General features: G+C 42.4%; 1 protein-coding gene and 1 long non-coding RNA gene across 3 annotated transcripts in view; one reads left to right on the top strand and one right to left on the bottom strand.

The window, feature by feature from the left end:
* CSGALNACT2 (chondroitin sulfate N-acetylgalactosaminyltransferase 2) overlaps positions 1-13,894 on the top strand; it is a 33,323-nt gene extending 19,429 nt beyond the window's left edge. For both annotated transcript variants that reach the window (XM_082222451.1, XM_082222450.1), the window contains exons 3-8: positions 4,636-4,852; positions 5,386-5,487; positions 6,736-6,914; positions 8,073-8,167; positions 10,505-10,586; positions 12,340-13,894. In XM_082222451.1, the coding sequence (XP_082078577.1) occupies positions 4,636-4,852; positions 5,386-5,487; positions 6,736-6,914; positions 8,073-8,167; positions 10,505-10,586; positions 12,340-12,632 (968 nt within the window). In that variant the 3' untranslated portion in view covers positions 12,633-13,894. The remainder of the gene's footprint in view (positions 1-4,635; positions 4,853-5,385; positions 5,488-6,735; positions 6,915-8,072; positions 8,168-10,504; positions 10,587-12,339) is intronic.
* Positions 13,895-15,802: 1,908 nt separating this feature from the next.
* On the bottom strand, positions 15,803-20,404 carry LOC309532362. The gene is made up of 2 exons (XR_014219814.1): positions 20,089-20,404; positions 15,803-16,192 (listed from the first exon to the last, which is right to left on the bottom strand). It is a non-coding gene; the product is annotated as an uncharacterized lncRNA (long non-coding RNA).
* Between the last annotated feature and the right edge of the window lie 409 nt (positions 20,405-20,813).

The following is a 20,813-nucleotide window of genomic DNA, read 5'->3' as shown; positions in this document are numbered from 1 at the left end:
CTGAACGATGGGGGTGGAGATGCTCCTTCAGGTATATAGGACCTAAGTGTATTGTATTGAGCTGCTATGCGGCAGCAGGGTCAGAGACACCTTTGACACGACTGATCTCGCGCCGCCTGCCTGGCAGCAGCAGGCAGACAGACAGGCGGCGCGAGATCAGTCATGTCAAAGGTGCCGCTGACCCCGAGTGAAACTCGTATATGCGCGCTTGCAAGTGCCCTTCCAGCTCCTCTAGAAATAAGGGTGCTCCCACAATGAAAGGCTGCCCGAGATGGCTCTCCCACACATGCACACAATGCCCGCCCGTCTCGTCTTTCAGACACCTTCCTACGACCGTAAGCACATGCACATTGATAGCATTGTACATATTCTACAGGAAACTGGATATACACATTTAAAATTTGTCCCTTCAGATTATGTAGAAAAATCAATATTCCTTAAACGTCAGAATTAGCATAGTATATTGCAGCAGAACCGAGCCTACATTGTGGAGGTAAATTGTGGCCATTTTTAATTAGGCGGTCTTGGCAATTGCACAGGTTATTTGTGTTTGGGGCGGGCTGATAAGTTTCTAAGAAAGATTAGGAGCAGAAACAAAGTCTTCATACTGTTAGAATAGCTGATTTGAGCCTGTTAGTGAAAGGAACACATAACGGACTGTTAAGATGAACCCCAGTTCAGGTGATGTCAGTAAATCATGAGCTTTGCCAAACTGCAAGCTCAGACATTGGAGATGGGATGTAGTTTTGAATGGTAGTTTGCCACATAGCAGTTTCTGGATTTTTCTTCACAAATGCCATTTCAGCATAAAAGCAAGAGATAGAAATCCAGAAGTTATTTTTTCAGAAACGTCTGTTAAGAGGTCTGAATGCAGCCTATTTTCAGACTCTTAAATTATTTTTGGTAGGGGCATGGTGACCTAGTCCTTAGTGGACTGAGTAGCTGAGCAGAGCTTTGACATCATTACCATATTTTGCGCCCCATAAGACGCTCCGGCCCATAAGACTCACCTAGTTTTTTTGGGGGGAAATAAAGAAAAAAATTTTTATTTCCCCCCCCCAGGTGCGGGGCTGGAAGAACCAGGTCGGGGAACAGTGGGAAGGCACGCTCTGCCTCCCCGCTGTCCCCCGAGCTTGTGGGGCTGGCGGTGGGCAGAGCTGTGCTGATCCCGGGATGGCAGGCAGCTCTGCGCCGCCACCCGGAGCGGGGCGGGACTTAGCGCCCCGCTCCGGATGGCGGCACAGAGCTGCGCTGGTCCCAGGACCGCAGGCAGCTCTACGCGGCCACCGGGAGCGGTGCGGAGCTTCCCCCTGGCTCCCGTGGCCGGGCAGAGCTGCGCTGGTCCCAGGACCGCAGGCAGCTCTGCTTGGCCACCGGGAGCGGGGCGGAGCTTAGCGCCCCGCTCCGGATGGCAGCGCAGAGCTGCGCTGGTCCCAGGACCGCAGGCAGCTCTGCGCGGCCACCGGGAGCGGGGTGGAGCTTCGCCCCCGGCTCCCGGTGGCCGGGCAGAGCTGCGCTGGTCCCAGGACTGCAGGCAGCTCTGCGCGGCCACCGGGAGTGGGGCGGAGCTTCTCCCCCGGCTCCCGGTGGCCGCGCAGAGCTGCGCTGATCCCGGGACTGCAGGCAGCTCTGCGCAACCCTCGGAGCCGGTCTCCCGAGGGTTGCGCAGAGCTTCCTGAAGCCTGGAGAGCGAGAGGGGTCGGTGCGCACCGACCCCCCTTGCTCTCCAGGCTTCAGCGAAAGCCTGCATTCGCCCCATAAGACGCAGGCACATTTCCCCTTCATTTTTGGAGGGGGAAAAGTGCGTCTTATGGGGCGAAAAATACGGTAGTCTTGACAGGATCTGTAGAAATCCACCTAGGACTGGTGATTAATTCTCTAGCAACTATGCATGATAACTCTGTTTGCTCATAGAGAATTATAATCTTCTGACAATCTCTGCAAAATCTGGGTGTTTCTCCCCATCTTCAACCCTATGCTATGCATATTTACTTGACAGCTGTGTGTTGGACTTTTGTGGGACTTAGTCCAGGGGATACTTGTATAGTATTGCAGCCTTCAGGTATCTTAACACTTTCAAACTACCAGTACAGAAAGACAGGTGTTGTCTTTATTCTTATTCCTTTGGGGTTTTTAATCATTAATGTTGTACAGGCATACCTTGGGTTAAATATGCTTCAGGTTGAGCGCTTTCCGGGGCGACCCGGAAGTAACGGAATGCGTTACTTCCGGGTTTCGCCGCTTGCACATGCGCAGACGGTCAAAATGACGTCACGCGCATGCGTGGATTGTGTTTGCTTCAGGATGCAAATGGGGATCCGGAACGGATCCCGTTCGTATCCAGAGGTACCACTGTATAGTGTTGGCAACATTATTGTTATATGTTTGCTATTAACTAGAAATTGTGTGTATGTGGAGGGGTGTTAAGTGGAATGTAAGTTGAGCAGTAGGCCTGGGCGATACATTGATACATTGCCTGGAAACCTGTTTAAAGTTAAGATCGCAAGAGCGATTCCAGAATTTTGGAGCAGGAATCCCCCTGTTTGCGTTTGCAGTGTCACACGGTGCCCTGGCTGAAGTGCTCCACTCAGAACAACGCTACCTGCCTGGCCTTGTTGCCAGGAAGCAGCAGGAGCTATGCACAGTGACGCTGATCATCTGCATGGCTGGCAACTGCCTCCTACTTCCCTGCCTCCTTTCCAATATCATAATATATCGGGATATCACAAGTTTTAGCTGGCGATATATTATGATATATTTCAAAAGCAAATTTTCCTAGCCCTGTCAAACAGTTAATGTGCATGACAGCTAGTCATTGCGCACATTCACTTGGCTTCATGGAGAATGTGCATATAATGCTTCCGTGAAGAAGGAATAGTGCACATTTCCTGGTCAATATGCATAATCTTCAACAGGCCTTGGAGAATGTGTGCATATTGACTGCTTGCGTGTTTCCCACAGGCATTTGGTTGGTCACTGTGAGAACAGGATGGGGGACTGAATGGGCCATTGGCCTGACCTAGCATTATTCTTATTACCGGTAGGTTTTTTCCCCCTTCTTGCTTTTTTTGTGTATTTTGTGTTTTTTTCTTGTATTTTTAATTTGTGAACTGCACTGAACTCTGCGGATGTAGGGTGGTATACAATAAATAAAAAAATAAACTAAAATAAAACCCTTTTTCATCCAGTAGTTCCCTGGAAAATATTTGGCAAAACTGTCATCCTAGCTTCACCGCTGATAAATATGATATAGATTTTAGAGAGGCTGTTTTTGCACAGCTCTATGAAAAACTGTTCCCTTAAACTTACCCTTTTGATCCTTTCCAGTTAAGCAAATATTTAACTCACAATTTTCACTTTGAGCAGCATTTATAAAAATTTCTGCAAATGACAATAGTGTCTGTTTTAATTCGGTTTACCACAGTTCATTTTCTATCAAGGAAATTGATGGAGAGAAAATTATTTACCTCTTGCAATGGTAATGCATAGCTGGCATTTTTTGAGGCCAGCTATGGAAATAGTTTGCTATACTATTTGGTTTCTGTAATGCATATTTGCTCTTTGGAGGCAATACAAGTTTATTGTCAGTGTTTGCCAAATTTGTCATCCTTTGGTGCAGGACTTCTAAATGCTGGCAGATTACATTAAGGATACGGGAACTAGTTGCGGGGGGAAGTGATAATGCTTTCTAGTACTTGTTCCTTTGCACCTTCTGCTTCTCCCTCCCCCCCCAAAAAAAAAACCCTGGATGAATTATGTACACTTAGCCTTTGATAAGCCTAAAGAAGTAGCATATTTTTTCTTTTTCAAAGAGAAATTGGGAATGGTCGTTTGAACTGCTAAATCAAAGATTACCAACGGGTACTTTTATAAAAACTATATTTGGTAGTAATTATAATGAAAGCTTTCTTGAGAGCCTGATGTTGCCAAGAAGCAGGTTAGACTTAAATGAGTACAAATTTGTTCTATGAAAGTCAGCCAGCTGATTTTAAAGTATTGATCTTCTTGAAGAAGGATCAGTCGCAGCTTAACACAGTCAAGCCAAGTCATCTGCTTCTTAGTGTAGGACTTGACCTACTAAGCATCTTAATCTGTCAATAAAATTCTACAATAGATAATGACGGCAGGAGTCTGATTTTCATTTTGAACATTGGTTACTGCAGTCTCTCTCTCTCTCTCTCTCTGCTCCCTCTCCCTGCAAGTGTGCAATTTATAACTTGGCTAGCATTTTGAGAATAGGAGACACACTTGGGATGGTGCTTTTGTTGCAGAAATAGTTAAGGAACTGCCTTGTAGAATCAGATCATTGTTCCATCTGCTGTGACCTGCAGCAGCTTGTCTAGCATTTGGCTAAGGTCTTTTCCTCATCTTGGTACTTGAAATACTTTAAGTGGAATTACGAGGGGTTGAATCTGGGGTTTATATATGAGAAGATTGTGCTCTGGAGTTCCTTTCACATTTTCAGTCTTGACAGCTGAGTTTGTTTGTTTTTCTACATAATAATGTACCTGGCTGAGCACCATCCTGAATATTGACACTCTCCTCACAATGTATAGTAATTCCTGAAGCAGTGGAATTTGTCACTGAGTTTAAAGTCTGTGACTGAATCAGTTCCTCCTGTAAATTGTTCCTAAGGTTATTATCGTACTGAGAGAGACAAAGGGACACAATATGAACTGTTCTACAAGAAGGCAGATGATATGGAGTACAGGCATGTCACACTGTTTCGTCCATTTGGGCCCCTAATGAAAGTGAAGAGTGAAACTGTTGACATCTCCAGGTCAATAATAAACATCATTGTTCCCCTTGCTGGAAGGACGGAGGTTTTTGCACAATTCATGCAAAACTTCAGGTAAGTGCTCCAGAAACTAGGCCCTATACCAATCCTATGTAGTCATTTTCTACAGTAGAAGGCAAATACAGTGAATCTTCCAAATAGCTATAACGCTTAGTGGTATTGTAGAACACTGGTGGTTCCAGTTTGGAGAAGCATCTTCTCAATTTAAAATCTGAGATGCTTTTTTGCCTCTGAAATATGCAGGCTAGTGTGCAAAATGTGACCATAGATTGCTGGAGCATTTGGTACCTGATGTACAATGGATTAAACATTAGCCACATCTCAAGAAGCAGTAAGGGGAAGAAGGCATAAAGGATGAATGAGCTGTGCCCGTTTGTCATTCATTTATAATGGACATCACACCTATAAGCCTGGTATTCCCGACAGTGCAGTGACTTAGTGATTTATTTGATCAGATTGATTTCTAGGATGCAATAGGTAAATGTATTTGCAAATAGAACAAATCCAGTATGCAATATATGCTATTTTAAATTACAAAACCCCTTGTTAAGCTATTGCAATACCAAATACTTGTTTTGCTTCTCCAGGGAAGTGTGCATTAACCAGGACAAGCGAATTCACCTCACAGTTGTATATTTTGGACATGAGGGGCTTTCTGACGTCAAGAGCATCTTAGAATCAGTTGCTAGGTGAGTTGAAAAAGTTCAAACTTTTCATTATGTAAAAAACAAAGCAGCAATTAGCTGTTTAAATTTGTCTTAATGAGGTGCTGGTATAATGCTTCCCCCCAGATAATGCAATGGGTTTTGATGACTGGCTGGGGTTAGTAGAAAACATTCAGAGAAGCCCATGCAATGTTATCACTTTGCATTTTAGTGAGTAGCAAAGTTTTTATTTTTCTGAATTTATTTTTTAGCAAAATCAATATTCTACTGTTCCTTTGCAAGAAAACACATTGCAACAAACCACAACAAACACAAATCAATGCAAAAACCTCACATAAGAATAAACAGCCTTTGTTTAAAAAAGCAACAACCAGAGGGGGAAAAGACCCCAAACTCAGCAGCAGCAGAAATAATAGAATCAGCCATTACCAAAAGCTTCCCAAAACAGCTGTTTCTTTATTTCATATAGCTGTATACTGCTTAATACCAGAGCAGTCTCTAAGCAGTTTCTAAAAAGATGTCACCTCTAGTAGTGTTGAGGCCAGGTTGGCATTTCTGGGGGAAACAGTTCACAATGACTGTATTGGGGACATCTCTATATTCGCTGAATTCATGTAACTATTAGATAGCTTTTTTGAACAAAAATCTGTGGTAGCTCTAAGATTTGCAGATGTGGCAATTTTTTCTAAGGCATAAAAATATCCTATGCCAGTAGGAGATTTTAAATTACAAAATAGAGGATGCTGATAAGCACACAGAGACTTCCATATGTGTTTATGGTTCTGTGTTCAAAATACATCTACATTGGCAAACTGGGGTGGTTTTTTTGGGGGGGGGAGTGGTAATTTACAGCATACTTATTGCAGGCAAGGTTTTTCAAGTTTTTCTTGAAACTATTTAATTTAGTGGTAGAAGTGAAATCTTGCTACCATCTTGATCCTATATATTTCTGTTTAATATCTGGAGCAGAATATAGAAACTAAAGATTAAAATGTATTGACTTGCAAAGAAGGCATCAAGAGTTCTAGAGTTCAAGTGCCACTACAGATAACACTCTTAATTTGTCACCTAGTTGCCATTGCTTCTGACATAATCCAGCAGAAACATATCCCAATTGGCAGCATCCATAAGTTCAAAACCTCTTCCATAAAAGAGATTGAGCCCAGGCTGTATACGAAACATAGTTTGCCAAGCTGAAGCTGATGTGTCATAAACTGAACAGTTTAACACTACTATTTTCCTATGTCCCCACCCCTCTTTTTTTTTCCTTAGAGAGGCTAACTTTCATAATTACACCCTGGTTTCTTTGAATGAGGAATTCAATCGTGGTCGGGGACTAGATGTGGGTGCCAGAGCCTGGGAAAAAGGCGAGGTCTTGATGTTCTTCTGCGATGTTGATATTTATTTCACAGCCGAGTTCTTAAATAGCTGCCGCTTGAATGCTGAGCCAGGTATGTTCACACTAGGTTTCTAAAGTCAGCAGAGGCCGTCAAGGCTTCTGGAAAGTGGGAGGGTTGCAAGTCCCACCAGCTCTACTCAATGCTGCTTCTCAGTGCTCTTCGCATAGAAGTGTCTGCTATCATCCATGATAGTTAAATGGAATGAAATGGCTCAGAGGCAGGATTCCTCCACATACCAGATCCTGGGGACAAATAGGAATGTTGTCTCTATGCATCACATGCATAGTTCCCACTGGCCACCATGAAAAGCATAACACTGGGATAAGTGTGGGCAGATAATTTGTTAGGGACTGGAAACTTGAGTATAAAACCAAGATGGGAACTGAGCTTCAAATAGTGGAGTGGCATAGGCCACCTGGTAGAGCATTCAGCGCTGCATGCAGAAGACCCCCAAGTTCAACTCACAGCATCTTCCATTAGCACTGGAATGTCTCCTGTCCGAAACCAGAAAGCTGCTGCCACTCACGTAAACAGTTATGAGCTAGATGGACCAATGTTCTCACTTGGATTAAGCAGTTTTCTATGTTCCTGTCTCCTATCTTCTCTTGCCCAGCACCCCCACAGGCAGGGGACAACCCCACTGTGCATCTTTAAACTGGCACAGGCACCTCTTCATTAGATCCTACGTAATAAAAGAATTAAATCTTGGTCTCCCCAAGATGTGACACTCTAATCACTATCCAACACCCTTGGCAAGAGCCACATCTGGAATTGGGCCAAAATTTACAGCAATGGCAAAGACTATACCTTTTATTTTAGAGGGATGTTGAGGTTAGGAGCCATGTGTCTTTCACATACTGGTGCTTGACCCTTTTTGAAAGTTTTATTTATAGTTACCTTCATCAGAACGATCCCCTCCAGTCAGGAATAATTTTGAACACTGTTGCTTTTAACTCCTCGGGTTATTTGATGCTCTCGTTCCAGACCCAAATATAATATTTGGCTGTGCATGCTTGGTTCCATTCCCCCTTTGTGCTGTGATTGATGCATAACATGGGTTTTTTGAGCAAAAGTCTTAAGAGGCAGACTTTTTTCTTTGCTTGTTAGATGGATTACTGTTTAATAAAAAAAATAGAGGAAACGTGCAGCTGCTTTTTTTCTGCCCAAAGATGTCCCATAAGGAGTAACAAATCTCTCCTGTCTCTGTAGGGAAGAAAGTTTTCTATCCTGTGGTATTCAGCCTTTATAATCCTGCCATTGTCTATGCTAATCAAGATGTGCCACCCCCTGTGGAGCAGCAGTTGGTAAGTGACTGGAGTTTAAAGAAGCTTAAAAACCTTGTTCTCCATATTAACCATAGCAGCTTCAATGCAGTGTTTGATGGAAGAACTGTTTATCGTGGAAAGTAGGTCCTTTAAATTTAGCTCTGTTGAGCCTTCTCCATTAAGCAGAGAGGACAAGAGTCAGATCAAAAGAAGAAGAAATTTGAAATATTTAAAACACTGCATGGGATGATGAAAACGTATAAATTCAACACTCATTGAAACATAAAACAAATGTGTAAATGAGCACATTCATTTACATGCCATGGAGCATGTAAATCATTAAATGCTAGGTAGGGAAAATTCAAATGTGAAATAAATAGAGTGAATAAAGATTTCAGCAATTTACTAAAGAACAATCAACTTAGAAGAATTTGGAAATAAAAATAATTAACCAAACAGATTCTAGTAAGCCTTAAATTGCATACTCCTTAAATGTTACATAGTCCAAAAAGCTTCCTAAATTCCCAACAATTCATCCTGTTAACCTAAAGATAAAATATGGAGAAGGAAGATTATAGCTTTATCCACATATAGACTGGTGCTAATGCCAGTTATCCTCTTCATCATCACCATCATCTTCATCATAAATTTTTATTTGTATCTCACCCTCCCTGGCCAAAGCCAAGCTCATAGTGCCTAACAAGTAAAAATAGCACAGTGTACAAAAAATCACAGTCAATTAATTAAAATACATTTTAAAATCAATTTAGAATCAAATTAATGGCAACCATTGGGCTAGAGTTCTATGGGGATGACAGAAAGAGAGAGGGAGCCAGACTGTGCCTTGGCCAAAGGCTTGGCGGAACCGCTCTGTCTTGCAGGCCTTGCAGAAAGATGTCAAGTCCCACAGGGCCCTAGTCTCTTGTGGCAGAGTGTTCCACCAGATTGGGGCCATGGCCAAAAAGGCCCTGGCTCTGGTCAAGGCCAACTAACCTCCCTGTGGCCCGGGATCTCCAAGATGTTTTTATTTGAAGACCGTAAGGTCCTCCGTGGGACATACCAGGAGAGGCGGTCCCGTAGGTACGAGGGTCCTAGGCCGTATAGGGCTTTAAAGGTTAAAACCAGCACCTTAAACATGATCCTTTACTCCAGAATTTACCCCACACTCTTCCGTAAAAATGACAATAATTCAGCAGCATCTATAAATGATGCATACAAACATCTTGCAAAGCTTGCAGAATTTTGTGTTCAGTTTTTTTAAAAAAATATATCAGAGAATCAGTGGTCAAAGGTGAAGGATTCTACCACACCATTTGCAGAAAAAGAAAATGGCATGTTCCTAATGATACATGGTGTTTGCTTCATTAAAGAAGAAAACTGAGAAACATTAGATGAGGGCAAAACTGGAAATCTGTTACTGTATAATGTGTAGCGCACTGGCTGGAGTACGAGCTAGGCTAAGGTCCTATTCATGCTGCATGTCAAGCTGTCAAGTAGGGAGCTTCCAAAGCTGAAGGCCTATATGGTCAAGGAAGGCTGCTAAAGCTGGGGATCACACAGGAAGTTCATAGAAGGCCAAGGAGATAGAAGAAGAGGAATTGCGGTGTGTGTATCTTTACACAGGCTGATTTGATTACTTTGCACCTACTTCTGCCTGCCAAATGTGCCTATGGAAGTGCCGCCAGCAGCATCCCAGAAGCATAAAGCCTTCAAACTGAGCTTTGCGAGGCTGAGCCAACCCTGGATCCATTAAATCCTGTGTTATCCCTGCTGCTGCATCAGGTGTGACCTGGGCCCAACCAGGTCTGATGCCAGGCTCCAGGCTGGCGTTGCAGTCATTCTGCCACTGCTTCTTCATGAAGCCAGGCTATGGGGGGGCGAGTTAGGATTGCTTCCTTAGTCTCACTTCAGCTTGAACTTGATGGGACAACGAACATGGAAATCCCAGCGAAAACACATTCAGGGCACATTACGACCGTGTGTTGTTATAGAGAAGCGGGTAGTCTACATGCCATTTTTGGAAATAAACTCGTGTTGCCTGTTATGCCTAGTTTTGCCTTGATGCCATTGTTTCCTTTTGGCACTGCACATTTTTGTATGATTTCACTAACGCATGCATTTTTATGGACACTGTATCCCGACGTATGCATTTTTGTACATGCTTAATTGGCTAGACAACTGCAAAATTTGAAGGACAGCTGTACTTCGGTTCTCAGGTTGTTTTGGAAACTGCCAATTAGGTACCTTTAAATGCAAATCGAATTGAAATCCTCCCCCATCTCTAGTGGGTGGTGAGTGAATTGTTTACTGGGATAATTAATTTCAGATCCTGCTTCTTTTCAAAATGCCTAAATATGCATACTTTTATAATTGTAGGTGCACAAAAAGGATTCTGGATTTTGGAGAGATTTTGGTTTTGGAATGACTTGTCAGTATCGAACAGATTTCTTGGCTGTTGGTAAGATGCTTTGCTTTATGATTTTTGTCTTGGATTTTGTCAGATATCCTCTGTTTACTGATTGACATGGGAATGTTGCTTCTTGCTGGATATTCTGCACAAATACCCAGCTCCAGTGACTCTTGCTCTCACTAAGGAAGAAAAATGATTTCTTCCAGGAAACTATTACTTTACATTATTTCTGTCCGGCCTTTCAGTCTAAAGACACCCAGGGCATACTTAATTAAGTCATGGTTCTTGAACTTTGTAGGAAAAAAATGTGTGAGTTATTCACCCATGCGGTTTCTTACTTGAGCATTTAAAAAGCTAACACAAGCCTCACAGCTTAGTTTTGTCTATATATGTTGGCACCACCTTGTGGCTTAACTGAGTTTTGATATTGTGTAATAGCTTTATGTCTTATTTTAGTTACTGTACAATATTAATGCTGCTTTTAAAAAATGCAGTAGCACTGCACCAATATTTTTTTTTGGTGTGTCTTGCCTCTCTTCATATTTTTAATTAAGGCAAATTACTATTTACTTCCTGTTTGTCTGTGGGCAGCCCAGGCCTAAGTATGTGTCACTTCTCCAGCTTCTAGATTTGTGTTTAATACTGAATTTTCTTTTAATGCTTTTAATAAATAAAATAAATGATAAATTGCAATGACTAATATTTCTTTGCTTTATTGCTTGCTTTAACTGCAGTTGAAAGTAGAGGGGATTGTTGAATGGGAAAGTGTATGTATAAATGGCAGTGCTTTCTTGTAAAAAATGTGTGTGTGCGTGTTCATAGCTTCCCTTAATGACTCTGGAAACTAATTCTTCCCTTTCAGGAATAAGATTTTATATGACATCAGGACCTGAGTACTAGCATGTGTGTAGCTATAGCTTTCTTGCAGAGCTTATAGGCAATTGTTAGCTTATATCAGGGATGAGGAATATGTGGACCTCAAGAGATTGTTGGACTCCATTCCTTTAATCCCTTACCATTGGCTGAGGTTGGTGGGAACTGGAGTTGAACAAACTTTGGAGGGTTATGGGTTCCCCATTTTTGGCTTTCACCTATCTTTCAGTTAAAAGAGTTCTTGGACTTCATTTTTTGCCATCTTCATGTTTTAAAAATGGCGAATACAGTGGTACCTCGGGTTAAGTACTTAATTCGTTCTGGAGGTGCGTTCTTAACCTGAAACAGTTCTTAACCTGAAGCACCACTTTAGCTAATGGGGCCTCCTGCTGCTGCCACGCTGCCGGAGCACGATTTCTGTTCTCATCCTGAAGCAAAGTTCTTAACCTGAGGCACTATTTCTGGGTTAGCGGAGTCTGTAACCTGAAGCGTATGTAACCTGAACTGTATGTAACCCGAGGTACCACTAACTGCTAAAGAATTAGCAGCAAGATGGCTGCACTCATTGTGCAGATTTTTCATGATTTCTGATGGATCTAGGTTCTGGAAGCTGTTCACAACTGAGGACAACAGTTGAATAATTCCAACTAAAATATAAGATGTGATCATCTGTGTTAAACAGGTTGCCCTTCTCTGTTAGTGATTACATAAATAAAATTTTGTTGACTCCTAGGTGATTAGAATCTGAAGCTCTTCAGACAAGGACTTGCCCTTTATTACTTTGAATTATCTTTTAACCTTGTGAGTCCTGCTGGTTTATCTTGCTTGGAGATATAGGATCTTGAAAATGAATGTATCTTCTCTACACCTCTGCTTGTGAAGTAATTTGATTACGGCATTTCTGATTTCTGTCTTTGATTTATTGCAGGGGGCTTTGACTTGGAAGTCAAAGGCTGGGGTGGAGAAGATGTCCACCTTTATCGAAAGTACTTGCATGGTGATCTAATTGTGGCCAGGACCCCAGTCCCTGGCCTCTTTCATCTCTGGCATGAGAAGCATTGTGCCGATGAACTGACTCCGGAGCAATATCGCATGTGTATCCAGTCTAAAGCCATGAATGAGGCCTCTCACTCTCACCTTGGGATGCTGGTGTTCAGAGAGGAGATTGAGACCCACCTGCGTAAGCAGGCGTACAGGACTAACAGTGAAGCAATAGGTTAAAATGACCCTCAGTGCAATCCTAAGACTCTCGAGCTGCTATGAACCAGCATCGTTCCGAAGCCTTAATTATAACTCAGCTAAAAAAAACAACGCAGTGCCTCTCTCTTGCTGAAGATGATTTCAAAGATCTTTCTCTGGCCAGCTGTTACCTACACATTGCACCAGATCAGGCACTTGAGCGAAAGGAAGCATTTCAGTTTGCTTTTAACATGTCTAACTGCATGGGGGGTTGTGGGCAAGGGAACAAGAACAGAGTATATTAACTTTTCTGCATCTAGATTTTTCTTTTAACATTTTCGTTTTTCAGATTTGCATTATGTGGGAATAAGAGTCACAACTGAATGAAAAACTGCCTTCTCCACTGCCTATCATTATTCTGTGCTGCTTGCTTCACTGTAGTTTTTTTAGAAAGGGACACTATAAGTACGTACGCATTCCGTGGGAAGAATAAAGCCCTGAGGCAAGAGCCCGTGGAGAATTATATGCAAAAAAACCCCACCATGGTATGTTGTGCAGCCAGAATCACTGAATTCGCCTTATTAACCATCAGGTACATAAATCAACTTGCAAAAATATGTATTTAAGGTATTTAAAAGAAAGGACGTTGAACAGTTTACAATAATATTGCATTGCTGTTCTTTATTGGATTGTAAATGAATTGAGCTTGTATGCTGTCTGCTTATCCTAGCTACTGGCCAAATAATTTTTATTTTTTTTGCATGTTTTGGGATGTAGAAAGAAATGCTGTCTTGAACATGAGCAGTTCATTTCACTGCCTCATTATTACACTTCTGATATCCTTTGTTCTTTAGGTGAGTGTTGAAGTCTCTGTCACTTGGGAGAGGGGACAGGAGGAAAGACGGCAATCGCTTGCTAACTTGCGGCTGTTTTATTTTACTTTTGGCACTGGGCACAATAATGTCTCCTGCTTAGGCCCCATTGAAACGAACAAGAGTTGCAGAAAAGCAGAGCTGTGCTTTTGTGCAGTCTCTTATCCGTTTCGAATGGGGTCTGCGACAGGAACACTGGGAGCATTGTGCCAATTGAATTTGTGGGCAATGAAAATAATACGGCTTTTAGCTCTGAAAGACTATGTACTGTTTGAAAATAGTTCTGGACACTGATCTTTTTTAAAAACATGTAATTTGCCTTTATAACATTGTGAAGAACAATGTAACTTGTCTGAAGTGGAGAGAATGTAATGCAAGTTGGCTTGCTGTTGTCTTCTCTTTATAATTAAATTGAATACTACTGTGTTTTAATATAGGACTGGTTTCTTGTTTTGAGGTCATGAAGCAATGTGCTACAACCCTAAAGTGCGTTGTGAATGCATATAGTGTAGTGTGGCCAGCAAAAAAAGAAAGCAAATGTTGTGTACTTCCAAAGATACAAGTTATGATTGTAGATTGAAGATGATGGCATATCTTCTGTGAGGAATCGGATGCTTCAAAATCCAATTGCATGAGAAATCAGGTGCATAGTTTCTGTTACATGGGATTCTGCAAAGAACAGTCACAAAAGGGTTTGTTGGTTTTTAAAATCAAAGTGGCACCTGATATTGGCGCTGTTTTTCCTGCCCATTTCAAATAAAGAAGAATAATGGATTGAAGCCACCCTTATTAGTTAACTATCTATACCTTGCTCCTGCTATAGCTGAACTGATTTCATTCTTCTGTACCTTCACAGGCTGGTACCATATCTGTCTTTTCGGACAAAGGTAAAGAGCTATATCAATGCTGTGAGTTCCTGGTTTTGTTTTCCAGGAATGCCCCCACATTCCAACAACCTTTCATCAGCATAATAGCAATACCATTTCTTTGCTTTTAATTTCGCATTTTGTAATGTTCAGTGTGTCATTCTGGTAGTGGAATAAGAAATGCCCAACCAAATGAACTTTCAGTTACACAAGTGCCAATCCGTAGAAGAATTTCCCCAACACCAGATTATTTAGTCGGTTAGAGAACTGCCTTGTGATTCAGTATCTGGGAAAATTGCCAGCAAGACAGAAGACGGAAGATGAACTGCTTTAAGGACATAAGAGACCAGCTGGATCAGACCAATAACATGTTTGCTGCAGAACAAATGATGTTAGTAAAATAATGGAGGATGTGGCTTTTCAGCATAGGAACTGCACTGAGAATCTTGGGCAGCAAGCCCAAATTGAAATAGGGGCAGGGGTTCCTGCCGCAGAAAACATCCAGGCCCAGTTATTGTCTCTGTATGTCTTCCTTGCAGCTAATAGTTTGGGAGCCATGGGGGAGGGGTCTCTTGCCCTGATGAATTGATGTGGGGCTAATGTATGCACCTAACTTTTTTTAAGGAAAAAAGAAGAACATTGGGAGAACCAAATGCAGAACTCCCACATAACTTGCTGTTTGATCACTTTGACAAGGATCCATATTTAGGCTCATGTATAGGATTTGCTCATGTAAGGGATGTGGGTGGCACTGTGGGTTAAACCACAGAGCCTAGGACTTGCCGATCAGAAGGTCGGTGGTTCGAATCCCCGTGACAGGGTGAGCTCCCGTTGTTCGGTCCTTGCTTCTGTCAACCTAGCAGTTCGAAAGCACATCAAAGTGCTAGTAGATAAATAGGTACCGCTCCAGCAGGAAGATAAACGGCATTTCCGTGCACTGCTCTGGTTCTCCAGAAGCGGCTTAGTCATGCTGGCCACATGACCTAGAAGCTGTACGCTGGCTCCCTCGGCCAATAAAGCAAGATGAGCGCTGCAACCCCAGAGTCAGTCATGACTGGACCTCGTGGTCAGGGGTCCCTTTACCTTTACCTTTATGGGATTTGCAATAGCCTGGTGGGATTTGACTTTTGCTTGGCTGACCCCCCACCCTCATGCTGTGTCATAAACTGCATTTGAAACTTCCCTTCCTTTGCTGTGCAGCATTTAGCAAGAGGGAAGTTGAGAGTAACAAGTGTAAAATATCCCAGGGCACCCAAACTGATTCCGCAGTTAATCTGGATTTAACCAGTTGTCTACAGTCAGAATATCTGTCCCAGGCCACTTTGTAGGTCCTGTGAAGTTGGCCATATTCAGAAGCTTATTATTCTGCTTGTGGGATACCTGGTGTTCCCTTCACTATACCGAAGTAAGGGAAATTTAAATAATAGATTGTATTTTTTAAATAATATTTTATCCCACTTAGGGGTTTTTTGGGATTTCCTTTTGTTATCTGCTTTAAAACTGTTATTACTGTGGTGGGGTGAATTTTATTTACACATTTGCACACCACCCAGAATAGTTTTAATGAAGGGTGTCTAAGTAATAACTTCACAAAGGCTCATTATAGGGTTGAGGACATAGCAGCCTACATAATACATCAGTTTGAGCCTGACTGTTCAGCAGTTCTCAGAGTCCAGCACTGAAGGTGTAGAGCAAACTTGATTATCGTGGGGAGATTTTTGTGTCAGCTACCAAAGGCCCACAATCTGCTTCCATGGAAGTAAAATTGTAATGCTTGACCTTGTATTTGCTGTGTGTGTTTTTGGTGTTGCTCATACCTGTCCTTTTGGTTTCACAGCTGGATATGTTGTGAATTGTTAATCTCCTATGAGAGAGACTAGGATTCCTAAGCGAATTCAGTTTCCTTTAACAAATGCAACTCCAAGCAAACACTCTTTAAAAAAAGCTTTTCCTAGGGAAGAACTCTTATCACCCATGCTGTGTTTTATTGTGGGATTAATTACAGCTTTTATGAGAAGGCGTCTTGACCTGTCTCTACTCACTGAGAAATAGAACAAGACCCTGTTTGTTCAGTGTTAATCAAAAGTAAATTGCATGGTATGCAAGGATCAAACTGTCTTATTTCTGTCACTGTTCATCAGCAAATAAATGCCCAGTGTTTAAATTCCCCTTTCTTTTTGTCAAATTGTGAAGCATCAACACAGCTTGTCTGGTTTGTTCTGATGTACCTAATAAGACAATTGAAAGCATATATTCACATCTCTTTCTATAAGTGGGAAACAATGACTTCCCAGAGAAGACAGTATAGAGGAGTTGGTCAAAGCTGTAGTATCCTAAATAAGGTCATTCTACAGATTTAGTTGCCAAGATTGAATCTGCTCCTTTTATTTTCACTCCACTTCTTAGAGCAAACTGTTCTGTGAATAAGTCCTCCTGGACCATGAATAACTGAGGGTGATTTTCCTGAAGTGAACCAGATTCCTATTCTAGACAAAAAAGCAGCTGTTCAGCGGAGCTGTCTAGAAACTAGCAAATTTGCTGAAATACACAAGAGCACAACTTGCAGTCATGGTCTAGTTATCAGAGTGCTTTCATAAGGAAGGAACTAACAGAGTTTCCTTCTTTTTCCCAGGGAAGAAACATTTAAAAGCAAAATGAAAGGTGCAATTTGATTAGGTTACTGTAGGCTGTCCCAAAGAGGAGAGCTGTAGAGGGAAGTAAGAGGTGATATTATGACAAGTCAGAAAGAGGCTACATGTTGGCAGGGGGGAAGGATGGGGGTTGCAGCTGTGGAAGTTGGCAGGAGATACAGTTGTACCATTCCTTTCTTAAGTTTTGTCTGAAACACAGGGAGGGGCAACAAAGCTGCTTACCATCAGGTTAAATCGAAAGAGCAGGACACTTTCTGTAGCCTTGGAAAGACTTTATGAGGTAGATGCCAAGATTGCCCAAACCCAGGAACTAAGGAATCTTGTTTGGACTAAGCGGCAACAAAAATCCAACCTGAGTCCACCACCAACCAGACCTTGCAAAAATAAAAAGCTGCCGCTACTCCCTGTTGCCCCCTAGCCTGGGTTAGCAGTTCCCCAGACCTTACTGGATGCCCCTGCAAATAACTCATACTTCTAGAGCAGGGATTCCCAAATTTGGGTTTTTAGCTGTTGCTGGACTACAACTTCCATCATCCCTAGCTAGCAGGACCCAGTGGTCAGGGATGATGGGAATTGTTATCCTAAAACACCTGGAGTCCCAAGTTTGGGAAACCCTGTTCTAGAGAATGACCTAAGAACTGCATCAGAATTTCTCAACCAACCAGAAACTCAGGACTTCAGTAAGTGCATTCTCACAGTCCCACAATTGCTGTTAATCAAGCAGGCAGCCAAACTGACCTCGAGCTCACAGCCATCACTAAAGAACACAGGTGCACTCAATCCATGATTTCATCCTTATTAGTAAGAGCTTCCTTTCTCACCAGAACTCAGTTATCTGGTTACTCAGAAGCCTATAGAAACAAAAGTTTGGTGAAGGCCTAAGCAGAAGTAAGGCTTTTCTGGACAGCAGAGACCACTAGATGCGGAAGTACAGAAAAAGAGCACTCAAAGCCAGGTTTCCAGAGTCAATCAGACTACGCTTATAGAAATGCCGCCTCTTGAATCACCATTGTCTGAAACAGGTAGGCAACCTTTTCTCTGGTGAGGGAACACTCCTTCTCCCTGCCTTTCGCCCTCCTTGCCACCCACAAAATTAGGCCATGGGTCACAGGCTACCTATCCTGATCTAAAAGTTCAGGGATTCAGAGGTATAAGACAAGTACCATCACAGGAGCCAACCAGACCAAGGCCCTGTTTGCATGGCCATTCCCCAGAATGAACACTTGAAAAATTAACTGGTGTATAAGGCTGCAGTCCTGGGACCACTTGCCTGAGAGTAAGCCCAACTGAATTCAATAGGACTGACTTCTGAGTAGATACAGCTCAGATTATGTTCCATGGGACCAAGCAGAAATGCTTTTGCAAAAGTTACTTTAAGTATTCATATTATTGTATATGTAGGCAGGCGAGCTACTGCTTTTTTGTGGGCTAGTCTCTTTTGTAGATTAATTAATTAGTGATTTATTGGCATACTACATTTCTACCCTGCAGGTGTGTTCACTGAAGAACTCTGATTCTGCGTTTGATGGAGTCACCTGCAAGGTTTGTGGCTAGTTTTCTTAGCTTGCTATGTGGTAGATCATTGCTCTGTCAGTTTTGTTCAGGTGCTAAACTGCCTCTAGCTGAATGCCTCAGTGTATAATAATAATATGTTAAAGTTTTACAGATAAATTACATCTATCTCACGTGTATCGTGCATTGTGACTCACCCCTAGGCAATACAACTAATAGCTAAATAGTATAACCAAGGATTGCTGGGTCCTGAAGCAGTGCAGCGTGATAGACTAGACTAATTGCTTGGTGCCTTCTAGCCCCTGAAATCTATATGTCTATGGCTCAGGTTTTTATCTTCCTCCTGTGATAGGCGTAGCTTAAAATATTAAGACTCATTGACATACAACTTCTATATACCTTGATCAGTTTACTTTTTGTGTCCACCTGGTGGCATGTGAGATCTTCAGCTTTTTATGTAGGATTTTATTCTACTGGATGCTTAAAACTTGTCTTGTGAAATTAAAATCCATTTTCTGGAGATGTAGATTCAGTCCAGTTTGTTCCCGCTACAATCAATGACGGGATTTTTTTGAGTACCATTTTGCTTTTTACGAATGTAACAAGAAACTCTTTCTCACATAATGTAATGTAATGGATTTGTCACCAATTGTACGCTCAATAGGAAGCCACTCATAGCTAATCCAGACTCTTGAATGAATACACCAGTAGGACACAGGTGTTCTCAAATACCTGCTCATTGCATTTGCACTATATTTTAGTTGCACACTTACAAGCCAACAACTAAGGTTAAACACATTCCGCACGAAGAGGTTCTGTGACTAAGCACACTTTTGTGTCCTGAGCTTATGGCAAGCAGTCAATTCCTTATTGGAAATGACTGGATCCTTTCCCCAGTGACTGTTGGCGTCCCAAAATTCTAGTAGGTGCAAAGAAGGCTGGCACATGTGCTCTGACTTATTGCTGCACAATCTGCCTTGCATATAAAAGACACCCTTCCCTTTGTGCTGTATACAAACTATTCTCCCTCTTCAAAATAAAAAAATAAAAAAAATTCCTTCCAGTAGCACCTTAAAGACCAACTAAGTTAGTTCTTGGTATGAGCTTTGGTGTGCATGCACACTTCTTCAGATACACTGAAACAGAAGTTGCCAGATCCTTCTATATAGAGAGAAGGTGGGGAGGGGTATTACTCAGAAGGGTGGTGGGAATGGGAGATTGGCAGATAGCTGAGATGAGCCTGTTGACGACTCTTAATGACTGTAATAGGTCATACAGGAAAAGGCAAGGGGTGAGAAGGTGAAAAATGGCTAAGTCATGTATAATGAGATAAGAATCCAATGTCTCTGTTCAGACCAGGTCTCTCCATGGTTTTAAGTTTGGTAATGGCAACTTCTGTTTCAGTGTATCTGAAGAAGTGTGCATGCACACGAAAGCTCATACCAAGAACTAACTTAGTTGGTCTTTAAGGTGCTACTGGAAGGAATTTTTTTATTTTGACTATGGCAGACCAAGACGGCTACCTATCTGTAACTATTCTCCCTCTTGTAAGGGAGAGGTTTCCCTTGTCATGGACTTGTCCTATAGCAGAACTCACCTGGCACTCAGTCACCTCCTGCTTCTTAGCTCCTGCTTGCAGGGGGTTGACTAGCCTAGATGATCCTTCTGGTCTTTTCCAACTGTATGATTCTATGACTCTTGACTATGGAATCCTGGGGGGTCGAATAGAAGCAGTGTTGCTAGGCAACCAACTGCCAAAGACACAAGAGGGCAGGTGCCTTTCAACAGCAATCTTCTCCTCACAAAGTAAAGGGATACTTGTAGTTTCCTTTGTGAAGAGCCTAGGTACGTCCGCTCACCTTCCTGGGTGGGTGATGCGGCCAGGCCCCGAATCGTGCAAGTGATCTGACCAATGGCAGACCTAATCACATGGCTATTGGCCAATGCCAGCAGCCCTTGTTTGGGTGTTCCCCTGGGAGCAGGCCCAACCAGCCAATGGGGACACTCCCAGGGACTGTTAAATTGCAACCTGCCCGGCAGTCATTCCTGCCTTTTTGTCGGAGTGTCTTCCTGCATTGGGCCACATCGTAGGGCAAATGAGGTGCCTAAATTAAAAAAATGTCCATTTGGGGACTCTGTTGCCTTTAATTTGTGTTGCTGGGGGCAACAGGAGTTGCCCATTTGTGTGTAAGCGACAACATTTTGTGGCTCATTATAAATGCCTCTTCACACTTCACTTGGGCTCTTCTCTGTCAGAAATCCTGGCCTCCGCAGCCTTGTATTACCATCTTCTGGTGCTCTTTTATTTTGGTAGGTTTTATA

This window comes from Podarcis vaucheri, assembly GCF_965113315.1.
Source record: "Podarcis vaucheri genome assembly, chromosome: 5".
Taxonomy (NCBI): Eukaryota; Metazoa; Chordata; class Lepidosauria; order Squamata; family Lacertidae; genus Podarcis; species Podarcis vaucheri.
Note: the sequence above shows the minus strand (reverse complement) of the source record. Positions and strands in the feature narration are given on the sequence as shown.